Source organism: Sciurus vulgaris (assembly GCF_902686455.1).
Source record: "Sciurus vulgaris genome assembly, chromosome: 5".
NCBI classification, from domain to species: Eukaryota; Metazoa; Chordata; class Mammalia; order Rodentia; family Sciuridae; genus Sciurus; species Sciurus vulgaris.
This window is the reverse complement of record NC_136465.1, coordinates 74,355,749-74,378,132: the sequence shown is the minus strand read 5'-3', so window position 1 is coordinate 74,378,132 and position 22,384 is coordinate 74,355,749. Positions and strand designations below refer to the sequence as shown.

Sequence of the window (22,384 nt, the reverse complement as noted above, 5' to 3'; positions counted from 1 at the left end):
TCTATACATTATGCCATTTTGACTTCTTCATACTGCTTACAACTGAAATTTTCTTATTTACTTGTGCATTCTCTTCCCTGAAATGTATGTAAGCCTTAAGAGCAGGGATTGTACTGCCTTGTCAATTGTATCCTGGTGCCTGGAACAGTGATTGACACATGATGAGGGAATCAAGAAACATTTGCTGAATTTGATTTAGGGTCAAAAGATATACATGGCACTGACCATACAAGAAAAGCATCTTCTTGGACACCATCATGCTACCAAGAATGGGTGAAGCAGGTGAACCTGGAGGCATAGCTTAAACCAGGTGTTAGCTCAATTCTTTTTTTGGCACTGAGGCTTGAACCCAGGGGCCCTTAACCACTGAGCCACATCCCCAGTTTTTATTTTCTATTTTGAGACAGGGTCTCAATAAGTTGCATAGGGTCTCGTGAAATTGTTGAGGCTGGCTTTGAACTCATGATCCTCCTGCCTCAGCTTCCCGAGCCACTGGGATTACAAGTGTGCCACCACACCCAGCTGGGAGTTAAGCCTCTTACTTAGTTTGACTTCTTTTCCTCTTCTATCTCTGTTGTGTGGAAACTGCTGCCTTGGCCTGCCCAGTCCATTCCCAGGCCTGTGGCTCTACTACCACCTTTTGAGGCCTGGGACACAGCTGCCCTGTGATCATCCAGGTGGCAACAGATGTCAGTACTGCCTTCTGTTCCCCTCCCCGCATGGTGTTATAATTTTCTTTTCTATAAAAGTATTACACATGCATTCAGAAAATGTGGAAACTATCAGGATGTATGATGAAGCAGGAGAACAATCACTCATAACCTTCATACTTTTAGCATATTGGGATCCTATCTCCAATAAATTTTTTCTTGAGATAATCTGTAAGAGGATTATCTCAAGATAACTTTCCCCCCAATATATGGTTAGCACTTATTATAATTAGAAATTGTTTCATAAATATAATTAAATAGCTAAATATTTCACTGACTGGATAATTTATAGAACCAGTTCTGTTTTAGACATTTTTTTTTTTTGCTATTCTGACTTGGTCATGGACATGTTTGTATTCTAAAATCTTCCTCAAGATGGATGCCCATGGGGCATGACATGGGCCAAATTATATTATGTTTACGTATGTACAATTACATAAGAACAAATCTCAGCATTAGGTACAACCAGAATAATGCACCAATAAAAAATGTGGAAAGAAAAAAAAAAAGAGGTGATTTTAAAAAATAGTAAGATGCCCATCCAGATCTGGTTCTTGATATAGTACCTGGTAAGTCCAGGTAGAACCAGATGAAAACCTTTAGAGCCTAAGCATTGAAAAAAAATGATCAAATTCCTTTCATATAATTCATAATACAAAATAACCCAATGATTATACAATACCATGTTTTCCTTTGTAACAGTAACACAACTATAATTCATGACTGCTAAATATCTATCTCTCCTGCCAACCCAGACACCCATATACACAGTGGCCTTGCCAAGGCCATTTTCTCCACACTCCCAAACAGATACTAGGTACTCAATAACACTGGAGAGATGGATGGGTAAGCAGCATACCAATGAGAATTTGGAAGATAAAGAGAGAAAAATTGTTGAATACCAATCCTCCAAACACCAACCCAAATCTTGCCCCCACAACTTCATAACCAGCAGCAGAACTCATACCCACATCAGTTTCATTTATTTTTCATACAAATATTTTACAGTTTTATTTTTAAATCATTTATACATATTCATACAAAGAAAAATAAATTTCAGGATGGAACCTTGGGACCATGGTAGTTTAAAAAAAAAAATCTCTCTGATCATTAGCTACTGAAGACAAGGCAAGAGGCTTAGCAGTCATTTCTGGGGGTTAGTGCATCTCCCAAGCCCGAAAGAGTTGGGAAGCATCCAAACTGCTCCCTCAGCTCCCCTCAATCTTCACCTTGTGGAGGTGATATGGGGGAAAGGGATTTTATAACACTCACCCCTAGAAATATTTCAAGAAGTATAGCAAAGGCTTATGGTAACACTGAAACCCCTCTTTACTAGGAATTTGGCAAGACTGCAATTTCCAAACCAACTTTCTACAAGAGTTAGCTCAATTCCTACTCACAGATCTTTCTAAGAGGAGGAACTGCTACATTCACCACACCCCTCAACCTTTTCACCAAAGGCCCAACGACAGAGCCCCTAATCTGATCCCACCAGTCCCCTCCAGGCCCACTCCACACATAAGCTTTCCTCCTACCCCACCCGCAAACACTCTCTGACCCGAGCTGTTCCTGAGGACCCCTCCCATAGAATACTAGCATTACTGCATCAGCATCACACACACAGGAATCCAAGCTCACAGCCAGGAGAGGTCCAAAAATGACAAAACTATGAGCACTCCACCAAAACTCACCTCTGCAGGGTTAAATAGACATTTTAATCAATCAGGCTGGCTTCTAACACAGCCCATCCCAGACAGAACCACTGTTAGAAGAGTCTCCTACACAAAACTGCCTAAGGAAACAGGACTGTTACCAATTCCGAGTATAAGTGGGAGAAAGAACAGACATTACAAATGTGGTAGACCCCATCAGAAATGGCAGTTGATGACAACAGTTACCCTATATCCTTGGGTCCTACCCAAAAAGCAGCACCAAGAAAGGGCATGATGAACAGAGAGATCTGTAGTTGGATGTAAAGTCCTTGAATTACCAAGGGACTCTGACAACAGCTCTTTTCCCTACAATTATGTAGGACCTAGAACACAGACTATCCACCCCTACATTGAGGCAGCTCCTGAGAGGCCGTACCACTTGTGGTCATCAGCCCACCCCCTTGGTAGGCCCACTGGGGGAGAGGGAGTCACATCCAAAGCAGAGACCCCTCCAAGCAGACACTCACAGGGCAGCCCATCCCACTGTCACTGAGGCAGGCCAAACATAGTTAGAAGGGCAGAGAGATCCCGGGCATCAGCTGCCCCATAGGCGTCACTCTGGCCTAACATAGACAGTGCCAAACGCAGTGTGCTCCAGATGTTTTCTGACATGGCGCCCCCCTCACCCCGAGGGCCCCGGCTCTTCCTCTGCATGTTCAGGGCCTCCAGAAAGTGTTCCACAGCCTCCCTGTAGGGAAGAAGAGGAAGGACAGCTGGTGAACAGAACAACAGTGGAAGGAAGCAGATGAGCTGACAGAAGGGAAGATAGCTGGGGTTATTTAGTCAAGTGACAGGATCAGAGAACAAGGAGCTAGGGAAGACAGGGAGGACAGTGCACCTGCTCACTGATGCAAAAGGTGGACTCACCGGTGAGCCCCAAGGTTAATGCAGCTGATGCCCAGGTTGTAACGAGACCGGATGTAGCCAGGCTGCAGTTCAAGGGCCCTACGATACGCAGCCACTGCTTCTTCACTCTGGTTTCCATTGGCCAGGGTGGCCCCCAGCTTATTCCACAGCAAGTAGTCCTGGGATACGGATAGAGATGGGCTGGGAACATGAGCTAGACTCAGATCAAATTCTACCCGTTCCTCCCCCTGCTTCACTACTCGATTCAGCTAATGGGTATTACTAACCCACTCTATCTCCTCAGTGGCCACAATATAACCCCCTCACACCATGCAGACTCCCCTGGGTCCAGAAGAATCTGTCCTTCTGCCCTTCTTTTCCCATCCCTTGCAAGGCAGTCAATGCCTGAACACTGGAATGAAATATCCTGTGCAGGGCTGTGGCTCAGTGGTAGAGAATTTGACTAGCACATGTGAGGAACTGGGTTTTATCCTCAGCACTACATAAAAATAAATAAAATAAATGTACTGTATCTATCTATAACTGAAAATAAAACATATATATATATATACACATATATATATATATATAAATAAATAAATAAGTGATTCTTCAACAAGGTACAGAGTTACCTCCCATTTCCATTCCTTCCTGAAACTCACATTGGGACGAACACTGAGGGCAGCTGTAAAACAGTCCACAGCCTTGTCATACTCCCCACTCAGGTTGAAGAGGACTCCTAGGCCACACTGCACATCAGGGTCAATGGAGGTAGGGTCCAGGCGCACAGCTGCCAGGAAGAGCTCTTTCACTTCAAGAAACAGGGAGCTGGGTAAGGAGGGAAAAACCCAAAAAGTAGGTAAACAGATATATCTATATTCCTACTTCTCAAATGATTCCTTAAAAAGTCAATAATATCCCCAAATTGATCAACCGATCAGTCATCTTTCAAATTTCAATTTGAAACCTGTTTTTCTGTTCATTCCAGTATTGCATGGTAGAATGTAGACCTCCTTCAAGTTCATCCCAAGTTTCTCATCCCACTCTTAGTTCCTCAGGCCTCAATCTATCCTAACTTCCAAAATTAAGGTCACACATCTACTGGGACTCAAGTTACCATGCCTCATCCCAGGAACCCCTCCACTCACTCAGACAACAGAGATCCCAAGACACGCTTGCTGGGGCCCAGTCCTGCCCCACCAGTCCCTTCTTCACCAGGCGCCACTAGATGGGCATAGGCTGGCGTGTAGCGCAGCCAGTCTCGCAGTGTTTCACAGGCCTGTCGCTGTAGGGACTCATTAGTGAAGCTCACAGCCAGCGCCATCAGTGCTGTCCGGTTATCTGGCTTTAGCTCCAGACACCTGTTTGGGCAGGGATGAGCAAACATGGCATCTGCAATGACATGGCACCTATCAGTTCCCAGAGATCAAAGCCAAGCTTTAAAATACAGTCAAGCTGGCCTCATCTATCCCACCCTCTTGGATTAATATAGAAAAGAATCCTCTGATATGTGAGTTAATTAACAAAATATAGAAAAAAAAATCCTCTGATAGGTGAGTTTATAACAAAGTTTCAGACCCAAGAAGGGGAAAGTTTTAGCTGCCAAGGAACCAACCAGGTTCCCACAAATAAAACCAAAAACTGACAGAGGAACAGAAACAGTTCTCTCCCACTCACTCCAAACCTTGGAGTTTCACCATCTGACAACATGAGTGTTAGTGGCCCGAAAGAAGTCAAGGATCTGGTTCTGGGTTCCCACCAATCTAAAGACTGTAACAGAGCCCTAGAAAAACCTGGTCCTCACCTTTCAGCATACTCACCTCCGCAAAGCACTGATGGCTAAAAGTTCTTGCTCATTCTCTGCCTGAGTAGTACCCAGATACTGCCAAGCCTAGAGAAAAGTTGACAGATCCCATCGTCTCTGTAGTCTTTCCATCCTCCCTTTCTCAGGCCTCTCCCACTCACCATCTCAGTCTCATCACCGCAGTCTACATCACAACCCACATCTGATCCATCGCACCACTCCCTTTGGGGCCTCCCTCAAAACTGGAAGCAGTCAGAACAATGTCACTCACTTCCATATGCTTAGGATCCTGCTGTACAGCAGCCTCAAAAAGCAGCACAGCATTTGGCAGGTCCCCCTCCTGAAGTCGCCGTAGTCCTTCTTCAAAAGGCTGAGGGTGATCACGTAGGGGATTCTCCTCCTCAAACTGGTACCCCTACAAGGAGGGAAGAAAGTGAGAAGTTTTCTGAGAGAGAGCCACCACAATCAGAGCAGCAGGGATGGGAGGAGAACCACCAAGACAGAGGTAGAGAAGTCGAAGGCTTCTACAGAGTTATCTGAATTAAACAATGGCAAATTCTCTGTATTCTAAAGATCATCTATGACTACAGTAAAATCACTCGCTATCAGATTCATGCTGCCATCTCCTACTTACAATAACTGAAAAGGTAGGAAAGTCTACCAACCCTGATCCATGCTGGGCATGAATTTATTTTAGGAAATCTTCATAGATTGACTTTTTACCACTGGACAGAAGACATTTCTGTGTGTGTGTATGGGGGGGGTGTTACTGAGATAGGGTCTCACTAAATTGTCCAAGCTGGTCTCAAACTTGCAATCCTTCTGACTCAGCTTCCCTAGGAGCTGGAATTAAAAGCCTCTGCCACTATACCCAGCTTGTCAACTGGCATTTTACATTAAGTGGGGAGGTAATAAGGGGAGATGGAAGTCACTAGTAAGCCATATGACTTGGGACAAGCAAATAAAATGCTCCTGTTTGGAAAGTAAATAGCTACCATTACAAAACAGCACACAGAATAAAAACAAGAAGCAAAATACCAGACAGAGCTTTTTGCTTTGTTTTGTTTTGTTTTTTGTGATGCTGGGGATTGAACCCAGGGCTTTGTGCATGTGAGGCAAGAGCCTTTTTAAACACAGGCTAAAACATAATATAGTTAAGGACAAATCAGAATGAAACTGTACATAATAAAGATATGAGGCCTTTTTTCATTATTATATTAAAATTGGTGAAGAATCAAACACAAGTATTTCAGCAAACTTCTAAACCATTCTAAGTCTTCAGTGACAAGTTATTTGTCACAAATTGGGGTTCAAGAAATGAGATACCCTACAGGAGATGGATTTGAGGTAAATGTACAAAAAGTATAGCCATGTTGAAAATAGTTATCATCTTGGGAAATCTTTGTACAATACTAAAAACTCAAGGCAGAAAAGGACCCAAGTTCAGGGATTAGCAAATTTTTTCTTTAAAGGAACATTAAATATTTTAGACCTATAGGTCAATTGCAACTACTCAGCTCCACTGTGGTAGTGCAAAGCAATCACAGACCATATATAAACAAAGGAGCCCAGCTATATACCAGTAAAACTTTATTTACAGAAAACAAATTTTGAACTTTATTTTTTATATATCTCAAAATGTTACACTTTTAATTTTTTTCAACCATTTAAAAAAGCTGAAACCATTCTCAGTTAGTGACCATATAACAACAGGTAGCATGTGGATTTATTCCATGGTTTGCAAATCTCTGCTCTAGACTACCAGAATTCAATAAAATAAATCCTGTATATTCAAACCTCAACTAGCATTCATCATCAATCTATGCTTTAAGCCACCCTTTGGGAAACAGATTATTGCCATCTATAACGTAATTTCCTAATGAATGTAATTTCTATCTCTCAAAACTATTAAGAGCATCAAATGAAAATATTCACTAAAGTTGTACCAAAAGCTTAAAATACTATTTATAAATAGGTATTATCCTCATTGTTCTAGATACTTCCTTGAGATACAATGGCCTGCTTGTTGCTGACAGCCAGGAGTGATCTGAATACTCTTCATGTGTCTTCAGTAGACAATGTGACAAATCAATGCCATAATCTTTCTATCACAGTGTTCTCTAAGTTTCCCCTTGTCCTTGCTATCTAAGCTCCCTAAAGTCTCATCAATTGCTGTTCAAAGAAGAATTTTTCAAAATTAGAATGTCTGCATAGATGGAAAAAGAATACTCTGAAGGAACCCTTAACAATCTGCAGAATGTAGAATAAGTCTGGCATCACTGTTACATCCTAAAAAGTCTAACCCAAGTCAATCATTATGTCTTATTGTATCTAGTCTCTTTCAAAATCTCATAGGATCATACTACAGAAATAGAACACTACAAAGTAGAGCCCCACCCATCACAGAAACTTGTCTCATGTGGTATCAGTCTATTATAATCTATGCTTGAGCTATAGGTGTTAAGTTGCCTCTGAAAACTTAAGGGTTATAAAAAAAAAAAAAGGTACATTCAAAGAGACCCAGGGGGGCTGGAGCTATAGCTCAGTGGTAGAGTGTTTGCTTTGCACACATGAGGGACTGGGTTCAATCCTCAGCACACATAAAAATAAATAAATAAAATAAAAATATTGTGTCCATCCACAAAAATATTTTAAAATATTTTTTAAAAAGAGACGCAGGAATTTATTTGACAATTAAGCATCAGATTCACTTGTTTTAAAAAGTATTATGAGACACTAGGTTCAATTCTCAGCACCAAAGCCAAATAGAATCTGAATTATTCACTAGTTAAAAAAAAAAAAGCATAACATTTTTTTGTGGAACATTAATGCAAATGTTTCTAATCCTAATTTTGCAATATCTCAAGGAATCAATAATATCAAATAGGGGTCAAGAACTTTTCTACAATGTATAACTTGCCACTTATAAATTAATGCAACTTATCAAATTGTTAACACAGAATAATAAAAGTTTTATCTACAGGTATATCTTTCTATTCTCTCTTACCAGAATTCTATAGAAGGAACTCATAAAACTCTCCTTTATAGTATCACACAGAATACTGCTCAGAAAAACCAAGATCAAGTTGTAAACATAAGTAAAATCGTATTTTTCATAGTTCTAAATTTTAATGGCTCTTAAATCCTGACCTTTTTTAAGATACCCTGAATTTCATTCTCCCCCGTCTTTATACAGTTCTCTTATGTCAAGATCCACCTCCATCCCCGTTTTGCATCTCAGGCTGATTCCAGCCCCCAGTCATATCTGAACTAAGAAAAGGGATCACTCAGTTTTTTGCCTTTCTTAACCAAGCAATTCTTTCCCTTCCACCCATGCTTCAACTCAGGAGTTTAATTATTAGCCACATCCACACACACAGATTGTTTTCTACAGTGAGCCTGTGTAACACAGGCTTCTAGGTCAACCGCACATGCTCTATACAAAGTTCAATAATCTTTCACCATTGACTACTAGGACATTCTTCTATTATTTAAGTTATTTAATACAATTCTTTGAAACCCTAAAGTGGGGCAATTGGTTGGTACCTATGTAAAGAGATTAGAACGTAAATTGAACTTGTAAGCTTAAAAAAAGAAATATTTATTAAGGTGTAGAGGTAGAGGGACAGTCTATCAACTATTACTCCCTACCACAGTAGTTAACAACCTTGTCAAAATCTTCCCAGTTCAATCTCCAAACCAGAGCAACTTCATCCGTGTTCTTAGTACATCATCTGAAACCTCCTTCATAGATATTACATCACTGTACTGTCATTATTTGACACAAGTGGTCTCATTATCCACTACCTATTATTGTGATATAGAATAATAATTATATATTTAATTGCTAAAGGGAAAGTATGGACAAAAATATGATTCACACTGCGTTTCATAGAAAGGGGTTCAAGAAAATTCCTCCAATGTGAACACTCTTCAAATTCAGGATAAAAGGAAAATTATTAAAGAAGGAAATTATGGAACCTGGAAAACTAGGGGTCCCTACCTTATCATACGAAGCAGATGTGAGATCATCATAGTCAGAAAGCCAGGGGTGAGCCTCAGCATCCCGTTTTGCCATCTCCTCCAACTCTGCCTGCAACTTGTCCCAGAAATCGACATCAGACTGTAAGGAAGGGAAGGCAAGTAGAGAAAGGAGATCCTTCATAACCACCCCATCCCACCCTCAGTTTCACAGGGATACATTCCCTGAGGCCCAGTTCTTAAATTTCAATGTGTAAAGGAATTCTCTGATGAGTTTTTTGAAATGAAGATTTCCAGATCCAGCCTATTCCCAGATTCCAATGCAGTGGTCTGGAGTGGTCTAGAGAAATCTCAGTTTTGAAAAGCAGCCACCCCACTGCTACACAATTTTGACACAGATGATCCAGATACATCTATGTACAGATGAATACAGCATTCATCACCTTTGATGTTAATAACCCATTATCCAAGAGAGTATGTGCTCTCAGGGTTTCCAATCCTACACCATCTGCTCTCACCTCTATAGCTGACTTGGCACGTTCAAACTCCATGTCAAGTGCAGATGTGTTTACTGGTCTTGTGAACTGGTCAACCCAAGCATCTGATGTACCCTGTGACAAAGAAGGATGGTCAGTACCACCACCAACTTTCTACCCACTAACACAGACTACGAACCCACTAAATACCACCAGCCTGGACACACTGAGAAGAGCATTCTCAGAATCTTACTCCCACCCACTCAGGACCTGATTGCTACCAAGACAAGCTGGCAATAAAATCCCTTCCCCATCTCGGATCAATGAACACTGAACCAAGGCCTGGGACACCAGCTGGCTCTGAAGTGGGACTGGGAAGTGACAATATCCTACCTGCTGCTGAATAAACTCTGCTGCCCACTGTTCTGCCTTAGCTCGGCCCGACCCTGCAACGGACTCCAGGGACACCTGCCCCTCGCCAATCTGCCGCACGAATTTCAGGAACTGGGGCACAGAGACACACATAGGCACCTTGGGAGAGGACTTCCAGGTGTGCACTCAACCATGCCCAGAAGGAACCTGTGCTTGCCCCTCCCCCTGACCATCTCTGGCTGCAGACAAGATATGCTAAAGGCCCTGGAAAAAGCAAAGAGCAGAAAGAAAGGGATTTCTGCCTCTAAAGATTTAAGAACACACCAGATAAGAGGGAAGGTTAATGGGCAAGGAAACAAGGGAAAGAATGTTGGAAGGAACAAGCAAGATCCTAAGTCTCCAGAGAGGAAGGAACAGACATCTAGGATCTCATCTACTTCTCCTTAAAGTTAAGTGTGGATAAGAGAAACAAGACTCTTGCCTTCTAAGACCAGCTCTGCTGAGCTCAGCAGCAATGGGATGTGTCTCACCTCAGAATTAGCCAATTTGGGGTCATCCACCTTGGCCACAAAGTTACTGGCCGTGTGCTGCAGATCCTCCTCAGGATGATATTCATCATACCTGGCACAGATAGGAAAATTCTATTTTACCACCCAGTCAACCACCACCTTCCCCATGTTATTTCCCAATCCCAGCCCATGGTAAGTAAGTACAGTTCCTACAGAAGAAAAACGGAGGCTAACACATTGTACTCTCCTGTTGAGAAGCTCCATCTCCAATTTACATTACAGGACATTTGGGAAGGAATGAGACAGCACTAGCTACATCTTTTCACCTTTCCCTTCTCCAACCTCAACTCTGAAGAGAAAAGGAATAGAGAGGAAGTAGCAGGCTCAAAATTAAAAAGGGAACAAGGTAGGATTCTTGCCTATAATTGAAATACCAATTTGCAGGGCTAGTAATAAAAGTGGAAATATTAATGAATAAAGTAGAAAAAGAGGGGCCTGTAAGTTGGTTTGAGAATGTGGATGGAGGAGATTGGGGGAGGTTGGGAAAACTGTGCAATGTTGTACTCCTTTCACAACTATCAACAAAGCAGTAGCCTGACTCACCAGCGATCAGTGGTGGCTGTTCCCTCAGGCTCTCCCAGCCACAGCTTCTCCTCAGATTGCTCCAGATATTCCTCAGCCCAGCGGGCAGGGGACACAGACAAGGGGTCTGCAAGGAGCAAAGAGTTGGGGAAATCACTCAGGGTTCAGTGTGGCATCAGGGAAAGGGAAGTAATACACATATTCAACTGATCCTCTTAACCAGGTCAACAGAGAAAACTCTGTTGACTCAGAGACTTCTGGACAAAAGAAAATACTATCAAATATTCAACATTTTCTTCAATAGCCAATTCAAAGGGGCCTGGAATGGAAGTTTACCAAGAGTTAGGTACAAGAAACCAAGTAAGGAGGCTCAGGAAAGGATTAAGAACCAAATTCTTTTTCTTGAAGTACACAAGACCTCAATAAGAAATAGCAAGCACCAGGGCTTTCACCTTCCTCACAGGAATTGTGGGGACCAGTAAGGAGCTAAGGGAGAACAGAAGAGCTCCAAACCTCTCCCTCTACTCAGTCACACCATCCCCACAAAAGGCTCATTTCACCATAACATACCTAGCAAGAGAATCTGAGAAGCAGAATACTAGGCTCGATAAGAGACACATGGATCTGCTTCTCCCATGGGATGGTTGACTTTTCACTTTTTAATTGAAATGTAACACACAAACATCAAGGTACAGAATATGTGCCAGTAAGCACATGGCTCAATTAATGTATGCTTATGAATATATTCCACTATGATCCAGAGCAAGTAACGGAATGTTTGCAGCTCCCTCAGATTCCCTTATGCCCCCAACCCCCAGACGTAAACACTATTCTGACTTTCGTCACTTCTGATTCTTTTTAAGAGACTGTGCTTTTAAGTCTAAATCTAGAAATAATCTTAGAAGCTTAAGTGACAAAGGGCACTGCTACAACATCAGAACAAACAGTATCAAGGCAACAAACCGAATGAGAATGCTGAACTGTTTCTCAACCTCCAGGACTTTGTCCTACCATCCTGGGACAAGAAAAAAAGCAGAGTGACAGATTAGGTTTCCTAAAGAATAAGGAAACATTGAGACAGCATGAGCCTGGCATGTTCTTTCTTCCCTTCTGCTCTGCATCTACATCTTTTTATTTTTTATGGGGGGGGGGGGGTACCTGGGATTGAACACAGGGGCACTCGACCACTGAGCCACATCCCTCGCCCTATTTTGTATTTTATTTAGAGACAGGGTCTCACTGAGTTGCTTAGTGCCTCACTTTTACCGAGGCTGGCTTTGAACTCAAGATCCTCCTGCTTCAGCCTCCTGAGTTGCTGGGATTACAGGTGTGCGCCACTTCGCCCGGCTCTCCATCTGCATCTTTACAAATCAGATACAGAAAGGATCACCCAGTCTGTCCCCAATTTGAAGATTTGACTGTTGAAGGCAGATCTGCCCCCTCAGTGGTAAACCAAAACAAAACTCTCCACTCCATTTTAACTGAGACCTTACTGAATAATTTCAATGATCTCAAAATCTGAAAAAATAATGTCAAAACCTAAAAAAAAAAAAATCAAGTCTAAGAATACATATTCCTAATCATAAATAAGTAGTATGTAACTAATATAATAAAAATATGGTTGATAACTAATTTTTGGCCAGACTCTCTTCATTTCAAGGACTCTCAACAATCTTATCTAGATCATGCTCTTTTTTAGTTCCTACATTTTTCTTTCCTTTGCCCCAAATATGGAGCGCAAGTATGGAGACCAAAATGGAGATGCTTTATACCTGATAGACTTTATGACACCTCCCAGTTCCTTAGTCCCATTTGGTTGAAAAATAACTAGTCCTTCCTCTTCCTCTCCTGTTCCTTCCTACTCTCAAGGGCTTCTATAAAAGCATATTCTGGCTACAAGTGCTCCTCAAATTCACAGGAACTTTTCTATGAAATGCTCCTCTCAATGACCAGAAGCAACAGAAAAAAACATAAAGCACCTGAACTTCACAACAGATATTAGGTAGATTTTTTTTTTTTTAATCCCAAAGGTGAGAAAAATCATCCTCAAATTGCTAACATTTGGCATTTGGTCATGTTTATCTGCCACATGACCCACAATTTTCTGGCACTGGGAACCTGCTCCAAAAAAGGAGTAAAATAAAATAACCAAAATAATAATGCTTGACCTTCACAATCTTGTTAGGAAATTCTTACAGAAAATCAGATCCATTTGAATAGTCTGAAATTGAAGCAACTATGGCTGAAGGACAGTACGAGAAAATCCTAAGTCACATACATTAGTATGGGGAGAAGCAATGACCTAAGCATCCAATTCATAATGTTGACCTCACACAATTTCTCACTAAGTGTTCATTCCATCTAGGCACATCTACTCCAAAATCAAAAATCAAAAACTCAGTAATTCCTACCTTTAGCAAGGAGAGCTTCTTTGTTTGCTAATAGTACTATGGAAAAAAATGCCGGTTCTAGTCAGCTTATCCATATTCAATCCCAACTCCACCCACCACTTATTCACTATACAACTGCCAACAAATTACTAAACTCTCTTAAGTTTCTATTTCCTTAGCTATAAAAATAGGGATAATAACAGATATTTCATAGGGGTTTCTGTTTAGACCAAAGCACATAGTAACAAATGTTTCAGCAACTATCATTAATATCTATTCCTGGCAAACCCACACAAAAAATAGAAAATATTGCAGTGAGATTGTTATTCCTTTTATTCCACAGCCTCTTCCTCCTCTAATCAGAGGTTTGCTGCCAATCATCTATTGCCACTGCTGCCCATGGCTTTTTCTGTGAGTGCAAATTTATGTCTCACAATTATTCTATGAACTTCATATACCATGCCAACTGAGGCTATCTAAATTCAAGAACCCTGAAGCGTGTTTTATCTCAAGATCTCAGTGAAACAGAATTATTCAGTCAGAAAATTTAGGGGAGATGGAATTCCATTAGGAAATGTAGTAGGCTAAAAACTGAGTTTCACATGGTGATTGAATAGTTCTGCATCTTGACTGGAATGTGCTTATGTGATTCTACACATCTGATAAGGCTGCATAAAATTTATCACACACACAAATAAGGGTGTGGAAAGGTTAAATACTTTATCCAAAATCATTCACTAACAGAGATGATATTCAAACTCACATCCAATTGGCTCTAGGCTTCATATTTTTGATAACCACTGCACTAAAACTAAGAGTCCTCCTGGTGGGAATTACCCTAAGTTAAAATGTAAGTTGTAAACAGAAACTGGTGAAATTTAATAAACCCTGTGATTGCACCAAAGGCAATTCCCTGGTTTTGACGCTGTACATAACTAAAGATGGTGCAAAATGTTACCACTGGGGGAAACTGGGTAAAGAATACAAAGAATTTCAATTTTTTTTTTTTTTTTTTTACAACTTCCAATGAAACTATAATTATTTCCATATTAAAAACTAAAATTTAAAAAATTGAGCTTCATAAACCTGATTCTTAAATCTCAATGAGAATTTTTTAAGTTTTTTTTTTTTTTTGTTATAGATGGACACAATATCTTTGTTTATTTTTATGTTGTGCTGAGGATCAAGCCCAGTGCCTCATGCATGCTAGTGAGCACTCTACCACAGGCCACAACCCCAGCCCTGAGGATTTTTAAATAGTAAGAATTACAGTATAACCTTCGCTTGTCTCAAAATCTACTTATCCACAAAGCAACAGTTAACCTCTACCACTGATAAACTATCAGCCACAAATACAATGAAAGATAACAAAAAATGAATTATTAGAATTGGGGTTGTACCTCAGTAGTAGAGCAATTGCCTAGCATGTGTGAGGCATTGGGTTGGATACTCAGCACCACATAAAAATAAATAAAAGTATTGTGTCCATTTACAACTGAAAACATATATATTAAATTAATTAATTAAATTTAAAAAGCATTAGAAAATTAATTTCCTTTAGCTTCTTCTCCCAGATCTTTGCTCATTTATACACTACCAAAGGCCTACTACATGGAAAGCAAAATACTACTGCACTAAGACATTTCCATAAAGGCAGACTTCAAACAGCTCAACTTCTCCCAGGTTCCCATGTCCATGCCTCTGTGAAGCAGGCACAGTTCCAAAAAACGTACAAAATAAAAGAGATCTCCAAAGAGGGTTTAACAGGTGAGACAGGTCCAACATGTTTCTAAAAACCTGTTTTTCACTTATGGGTTAAGGAAGATTTCAATGATTGGTAGCAATTCAGCTAATTGCCACAAAAATTTCATCAATCTCAACACTCATAGTAATATTTTTTTTTTTCTCAGTCACTGGTAATCAGCAATACCCACACAAACAACAGAACTTCCTCTGTGCTAAAAGAGAGCATGCTAAGTCTAAGGCTTGTATAAAAACCTGAAAGTTTCTGTCTGACAGGTCTTTGTCACAGCTCAGATTTTAACTTGAGACAACTCCATAAGGAAGATTCTCATTTTAGTGGAATGGTTATCTAAAGTATGGAGCCTAGAGTCAAACAGGCATGAGTTTGAATATCGTCTACTACTGAATGGTTTGGGACAAAGTATTTAACCTTCCCAAATCTCAGTTTTCTCATCTATAAAGGTGAGTTTTATTTGTTACATTTTGGGGTTTTTCTGTTTTGTGTGGAGGAAGACCTATCTTTTGTTTGTTTGGGGAACCATGCATTTTTTGGGACCCAGAAGCATCCCTAGCCCTTTTTTTTATTTTTTTGTTTTGAGACAGTGTCACACGTCACTTAGGCTTTGCAAATTTGCTGAGGCTGGCTTTGAACTCATGATCCTCCTGCCTCAGCCCACTGAGTTACTGGGATTAAGACCATGCCCCACCACACCTGGCTATTCTTGATTTCTTAAAGCAAAAAAGGGCAGAGTTTCTCTCTGTGAACAATCAGGAAGAACAAATCTGAAAAGACTGTCCTTTCCCCTGTCCCTAATCAGACTGGGAGATGAACCAATCCTAGAGAATGCAGTGAGTAATGGATGCTCTCAGAGAGAAAATTGGGGCGAGACCCTCAAGTTAGTAGCCAAGCAAGAAAGAAGAACATAAAATGCAGGCCTGGGACCAGAACAGCGGCACAGGCATGTACAACTCCCAGCAACACAGGAAGCTAAAGCAGGAGGATCTCAAGTTTGAGATCAGCCTCAACAACTTAACAAGGCCCTAAGCAATTTAGCAAGATCTTATCTGAAAATTAAAAAACAATAACAAAAAGGCCAGTGATATGACTCAGTGATAAAGCACACCTGGGTTCAATCCTGAGAACCAAAAAAATAAATACATAAACTGCAGGCCTGGCCGGATAGCTTAACAGTTGAACCCACAGGATCTGGAATCATTCAAACCCTAAGTCAAATTCAACTCTACCACTTACGTAGTTGTAGGGTCTTGAGCAAGTTACTTTACCTCTAAACCTCAATTTTCTTATCTATAAAATATGACTAAAAACAGTAACTAGAACTTGGGGTTCTCATGGGGATTAGATAATGCATTCCAAACACTTAGAACACAAAGCCTAGAACACTGAAAGTAAATATTAGCTATTATTTATATTTCTTATCAGCATGGAATGGTCTTTGCCCTCTAAGACCATGTACAGTCCACCCATCAGTGTCCATGAGGGAGTGGCTCCAGGTCCCCTCTGATCCACAAAATCTGCAAATGAGCCTCTCTGAAAATAAAATGGCATAGAATTCGCATAAAACCTATGCATATCCTCCCATATACTCTAAATCATCTCTAGATTTTTAATACCTAATACAATGTAAATGCTGTATATATCACTGTTATACAATATTGTTGAGGGGACAATGATAAGGGAAAAAAGTATGTACGTGTTCAGTACAGACACAATTTTTTTTTTTTTTTTTTTTTTTTTTTGGTAAGAGATTGAACCAGTCACTTAACCACTGAGCCACATTCCCAGCCTTTTTTTTTAATATTTTGAGACAGGGTCTCACTGAGTTGCTTAGGGCCTCACTAAGTTGCTGAAGCTGGCTTTGAACTCGTGATCCTCCTACCTCAGACTCTTGAGCCACTGATTACAGAGGACTCTTCTGTGCCCAGCGACCAGACATAATTTTTTTTTCCAAACATTTTCAATTTGCAATTGGTTGAAGCCAAAATGAGGAACCCGTAGATACAAAAGGCCTATTGTATATTATACTTCAGGTTATTGAACTCCACAACCACACTTTCCAAGACCCCAGTTCTGTCCAAGAGGACTTAACACCAGAATTGCAGGTGCCGTGGTATTTCTCTTCTCCTGGGCCATGCATTCGATCTGACTGGTCTCCACTAAATTACAGAAATAAAGTTCCAAATAATAAAGAAATGGGTCTAACTCCTCATTCTCTCTATATACAAAATCTCTTCTCCAGTTCAAAATCAGACCTCTAAGTTTCAATTCCTTATTATCACCTAAGGGAAATCAGGTCCAATGTCCTGTAAAAATTAGTCAAGAGGCCAGAAAAGTCTTAAGCAGACAAAATCATCTTATATACTAAGAGGAATTAGGAAAATAGTATGGATTTTTTATTTTTGTAGTTGTAGATGGACAGAATGCCTTTTTTTTTTTTTTTTTTATGTGGTGCTAAGAATGGAACCCAGTGCCTCATACATGCTAGGCAAGCGCTCTGCCACTGAGCTACAGCTTCAGCCCAGTATAGAATTTTAATTGCCCCATAAGTACTATTAGAAATTTTTTTCCCCCATGACAAGCCTCACCTGTAACTTCAGCAATGAATTCTTGGGACCAGTCAGTCTCATTATAATCCTGAGTTACATCCACAGCATCTCCTGCTGCAAGAAACTCCTGAGCCCAGTTCTCTGATAAGGCCAAGTCTGCCACACCGGGGGCTTAAAAGAAACAGACAGGACTAAGAAATAAGGAAATAAATACATATGACTGCACAATGCCTAAGAAACCCTGAGGAACATGAAACACTGTTCCTTTTTCTTCTAATCTCAGTTCAATTTGGATGCCAGCAGTGTCCAAATATGGAATACACTTAGTCCAGCCTGCACAGAAAATAGTGTCTCCCTCTCATCCGTCTCTCCACCCGTCTTTCAGTGGGACCCACCTCTCTGGGGAGCCTGGCGGAAGTTTGACTGTTCAATCTCCTGCATCTCTGCCAGGAGGTCATCCATCTTGAAGGTTTGGGGGGCACGGGAAACAAGTGGTGCATTCTGATCCTGCAGGAATTCGGCCACCAACTGTCACAAGAGAGATGGTGAAATGAACGCTTAGGGTCAGGAGGCCCCAGAGGAGACAGGGCCCATTGGATGGGGATACCAATGTCAGATACAAAGAAAGGTAAACAAAAACTGGAGACACATAGTGAGAAATTTTATTTCCACAGATCTGGAAAAACAAATACATTAAAAAAAAAAAAAAAACCCACTACCAAGAAAATTTGGTCAGGAGAGCCCAAAAATTGAAATACAGCTGAACTAAGTTTAAGGGTGAAAAAAGACAATGAACAGAGGGCAATGGACAGAAAAGGAACTGGTAGATTTACCTCATCTTCAGAGGCTACTCCCAAAGGCTTAGAGACCTAAGACAGAAAAGAGAGGCAAAAGGACACAGTGATGAAGGCCACAGGCACACAAGCAAACATATGAGAGTCAAATTCTAGCTCTCCCATTTATATGACCTCAGGCAAGTCAGAACCTTTACAGAGCCTCAGTTTCTTCATCTATAAAATGGTTACCTTCATCTAAAGATGCAGTGTTATTAAGTGGTAACTGGTATTACTAGCAACAAAACAGAGAAAGTGGCTATCCTAAGGTGTTTGGATGGACCCTCCATTCCAGTCCACCACTGGGGGGTTTCCAGTTCAGGAAGACTCACTGTCTCAGAGGCTGGAGTTCCAGGAGGCCAGGGGCCGGGCCTCAATCCCTCCTGCCGAAGGGCCTTGTCCTGGGTGAAGTGGCCGGCCAGCTTCATGAGCGGGTTGGCACCCCCGCATTCGGCCTCCACCAGCTCCCGCATTGCCATGGTGACCGCCAGCTCTCTGATGGACAGAGGAGGATTGGAACTGAGGTCCCCCAACCAGACCCTTCCCCAATTCACATCACAGCGCGCTATCTGGAGACATGGGCACCTGCGCAGACATCTGTCCCGCAGGGGCCAAGTGGCCCACCACTGGTCACCCTCCTCCACCCCTGTGCTTTCTGCTGTGACCCCCACCTCTGCCAGGAGTCCAAAGAGAGCCGGTACCCTCCTGGCGCCCCCCTCAAAGGTCACCGCGTTCAGTTTGGGCTTCTCCAGCGGCTTTCACCACTGCGGCCTCTGGGGCAGGACAGGCCAAAAGCCGCCCCCCAACAAAGGGCCGTGAACACCAGAGGAATACGGGGGGACGCCTCATCGACCGGACTAGACCAGGACACTGGCTGGGCAGGGGATAGTGGGAACACCGCCTGGCCGCAAACCCGGTCCCCCGCCCTGCTTTAGTCCGGTGAGCACTGCGGTGGGCCATTCCTTCCCTCCCAAACCACCTGAGCCCCTCCCCCGCTCGGCCCGACCCTGGCCCACCCCTCCCGTGCTCCCGACCACCCCATCACTGCCGCAGGCTCGACGCTCCAGCCCCGCCCCCGGAACCCCAGAGGCCACCGCAGGGACGAGGGGAGCTCCAGGACGCGTCCCCGTGCCCCCTCGGGGCCCAGCGCTCACCGCCGCGCGCCGCGCCGCACGACCCGCGGGGGCACCTGGTGCGGGATAGGGGGAGGGTAAAGGGGAGGGTAGAGGGGAGGGGCGGGGCTCAGGCTTAAAGGGGCCGTGACTGCCGCTTTGCGGCCGAGGCCCTACGGAAGCTCCCTGAAGGGGCGGGGCCTTAGGACTGCGACAGCGTGACAGGAGGAGCCTTGAGTCTTAAAGGGGTAGAGCGCTTTAAAGGGGAAGTCTTGGAGAGTCGCTATGGAAGCGCTCGAAAGGAACGCTAAGATTTGTGTATTGGAAAGCGTATTGGAAAGCTCAAAGCAAAATGGAGTTAAGAGGGTCTGAGGCTGTGGGGTAAAGGGGATGGTGCAGAATTCTGGGTACAGCTTATTCTGCCTCTTGTCTGGGAGTGCACTGTAACCCCAAGGAATTCTCTGCTCTTTCTGGGCGTCAGTTTCTTCCACTTATACCCCCTCTAAATCCCCTTTTGACGGATCTTCCGAAGTCCAGGTAAAATGCACTAATAGGCGGGATTCCGGGGATATCCAGTGTCCTAAGCCTGCCCCTCCCTTCCAATTTGCAATTCGTGGAGACAGAGGCCTGCCCTCAGTTCCTCTGCCACTTGCGCGTAATCGGGAAAATAGCGCTGGATGATGAAAAATTCTGGAGACCAAAATAGAGTCCAACGCATCTGAGACCTCAAGCTGGAAGCTTACAGGAAAGATGCAGTGAGTCACTCCTCCCCCCTCCCTCCTGCCTCAACACTGGTCAAGGGCATGATGGCCTTATTCCTGCTGCTCCAGACTGTAAAAGCACCAAGAAGAGGCAAGAAATACTTTTAATCACAGAATATGAGCCTGAGCCTCAGGCTTCACCTCTGCCAGAGAATCAGCTCCGGTGTCAAACCAGAAGGTCACTGGGAAACAAACACTTATAGCTCACCTGGGTCCAAGACCAAGGGAGTCTTGGTGTCATGGAGAAGGGCAAGAGAGGTTCAGAGTTGATGGTCCATGAACTCCCAGACAGGCAGAAGTACCATCCCAGTCTGGGTTGCGGGAGAGGAGACAAGGAGACAGCAGGTGGCGCCCTAAGGCAGGGCTGGCTGTCTTGTGGATTTCAAAGGTGGTCGCCCCAAGGGCCAAACAGGCGTGGCTGTGTGAATTCATCCCTGCAAAGATGAAAGCTGCTCTCACACCTTAGGGAAACTGGGATGTCTGAGCAAGCCAGAAAACTACATTTCCGCTTTTCCTTTTTTTTTTTTTTTTTTTTTTTCCACCATCTTTTCGGAGGCCCTGATCTCACTGTGCCCTTTCTCCTATAGATCACAAATCTCTTCCCTGTGTGTCCCCTGTTCTCAGGATACCATCATAAGGAAAATGCCTAGTGCCTATATTCTTTTAAAAGAGAGAATCCCAGAGAAAGTAGCATTTAACTGAAGGCATATGATATGGTAGAATTTCAGAACATCAGGGCAACCAGAAAGGGCTTCCCAGTGTTGCTCAAACCACACTATACACAACCTACTGCTGTGCTAGGAATTTAGCAATCAATTAGCAGTAATTCACTCTGTGGCCTGCTCTTGGAGAATGGCAATAATAATAAGTGATGTTTATGGAATGGTTATTAAAAACCAGGTGTTATACTCAGCACATATGTGCATCAGCACTTTTCATCTTCATAATACCCTTAAGAAATAGGTATTACTAGCCCCACTTTACAAACAAGACTTTCCCAAAATCAGATATATAGGAGATCAAACTTCAATCCAGGCTTAAATCCAGATACCAAACTATTATACAACACAGCCTCCCAGTCTTAGAGAAGTGTTGCTTACAGATTAGAAACAGAGACTGTTCATGAAGGCCAAAGAATTCTTCACAAAATCTGGCCCACAGTCCCAGAGGTGCTGGGAAAGGACTAATAGAGCTACTTGAGTGTCTAATTTATTTAAGTTCCACATTTGAGATTCTACATTTTGTTAATCAGGTTCAACTTTAAATTCTTATTCTATCCATAAAAGTAATTTTTATAAAATAAAATAATTTTCACTTATTCTTTAATATTTGGATAATATTCTTTAATATTTGGATAATATCCAAGCTTAAAAGGTTAAATTTTTCCAATATTAAGAACTTACATTACACTTACTATGTGCCAGGCATTTTTAACACTTTTCAAATGTTTATGTAATCATCATAATAACTATTAATAATAACTCTTATTCCCATTTTACAGATGAGGAAACTGAGACATAGGTTAAAGTGACTTGCCCAGGGCTATGCTAATGAATAGCAAAGCTGGGATTTGAACCTAGGCCAGTGCCATCAAACTTTGTCTTTAAAAGGTCACATAGTAAATACATTTGGCTTTGCAGTTCCTACAGTTTCTCTCACAACTGCTTTAGTATACTGTTGTATGACTATATGTATGACAGTGCCCACAAAACTTTTTATGAGCACTGAAACTTGAATTTTATGTGATTTTCACATGTCACAAAATATTCCTTTTGAATTTTTTCAACTGTTTAAAAATGTCAAAACCATTCTTAACTTGTCAACTGTGCAAAAATAAGTAGGAGTCCTTTGTTTACTAACCTCTGACCTAGACAATGTGGCTCCAGAGTCAATTCCCTTAAACACTAGACTGTACATTACCTTATTAGAAATAAAAGCTAAATTTCCTAATATTTTAAACAACCTTGCATTTTATTTGTTTCATTTTG

The 22,384-nt window shown here is 42.0% G+C and overlaps 1 protein-coding gene across 6 annotated transcripts; it reads right to left on the bottom strand.

Annotated features, from left to right (window-relative positions):
• Nucleotides 1-1,671: 1,671 nt before the first annotated feature.
• Nucleotides 1,672-20,751, bottom strand: PEX5 (peroxisomal biogenesis factor 5). Of its 6 annotated transcripts, none has more exons than XM_079140381.1 (16): nucleotides 20,605-20,751; nucleotides 18,856-19,018; nucleotides 18,524-18,559; nucleotides 18,086-18,218; nucleotides 17,730-17,861; nucleotides 11,014-11,119; nucleotides 10,432-10,522; nucleotides 9,923-10,033; nucleotides 9,572-9,664; nucleotides 9,076-9,195; nucleotides 5,344-5,487; nucleotides 5,089-5,159; nucleotides 4,417-4,629; nucleotides 3,931-4,096; nucleotides 3,290-3,447; nucleotides 1,672-3,110 (listed from the first exon to the last, which is right to left on the bottom strand). In XM_079140381.1, exons 2-16 carry the CDS (start codon nucleotides 19,000-19,002, stop codon nucleotides 2,909-2,911), a joined length of 1,923 nt encoding a protein of 640 aa, XP_078996507.1. In that variant the 5' UTR covers nucleotides 19,003-19,018; nucleotides 20,605-20,751; the 3' UTR covers nucleotides 1,672-2,908. The 6 variants fall into 6 exon arrangements, with proteins under 6 accessions (XP_078996507.1, XP_078996505.1, XP_078996508.1 ...); XM_079140379.1 differs by lacking the exon at nucleotides 20,605-20,751 and adding an exon at nucleotides 19,678-19,829; XM_079140382.1 differs by lacking the exon at nucleotides 20,605-20,751 and adding an exon at nucleotides 19,678-19,829 and having other exon boundaries at nucleotides 9,076-9,171.
• Nucleotides 20,752-22,384: the final 1,633 nt, after the last annotated feature.

Excerpts from the sequence above, each read along its gene's own strand:
- PEX5 (XM_079140381.1), bottom strand. The coding sequence starts at position 19,002 with ATGGCAATGCGGGAGCTGGTGGAGGCCGAATGCGGGGGTGCCAACCCG. Across the intron at positions 9,665-9,922 it reads CAGAGTTTATTCAGCAGCAG|GGTACATCAGATGCTTGGGT; the intron begins GTAGGATATTGT and ends TCTTTGTCACAG. Across the intron at positions 3,111-3,289 it reads ATTAACCTTGGGGCTCACCG|GGAGGCTGTGGAACACTTTC; the intron begins GTGAGTCCACCT and ends TCTTCCCTACAG.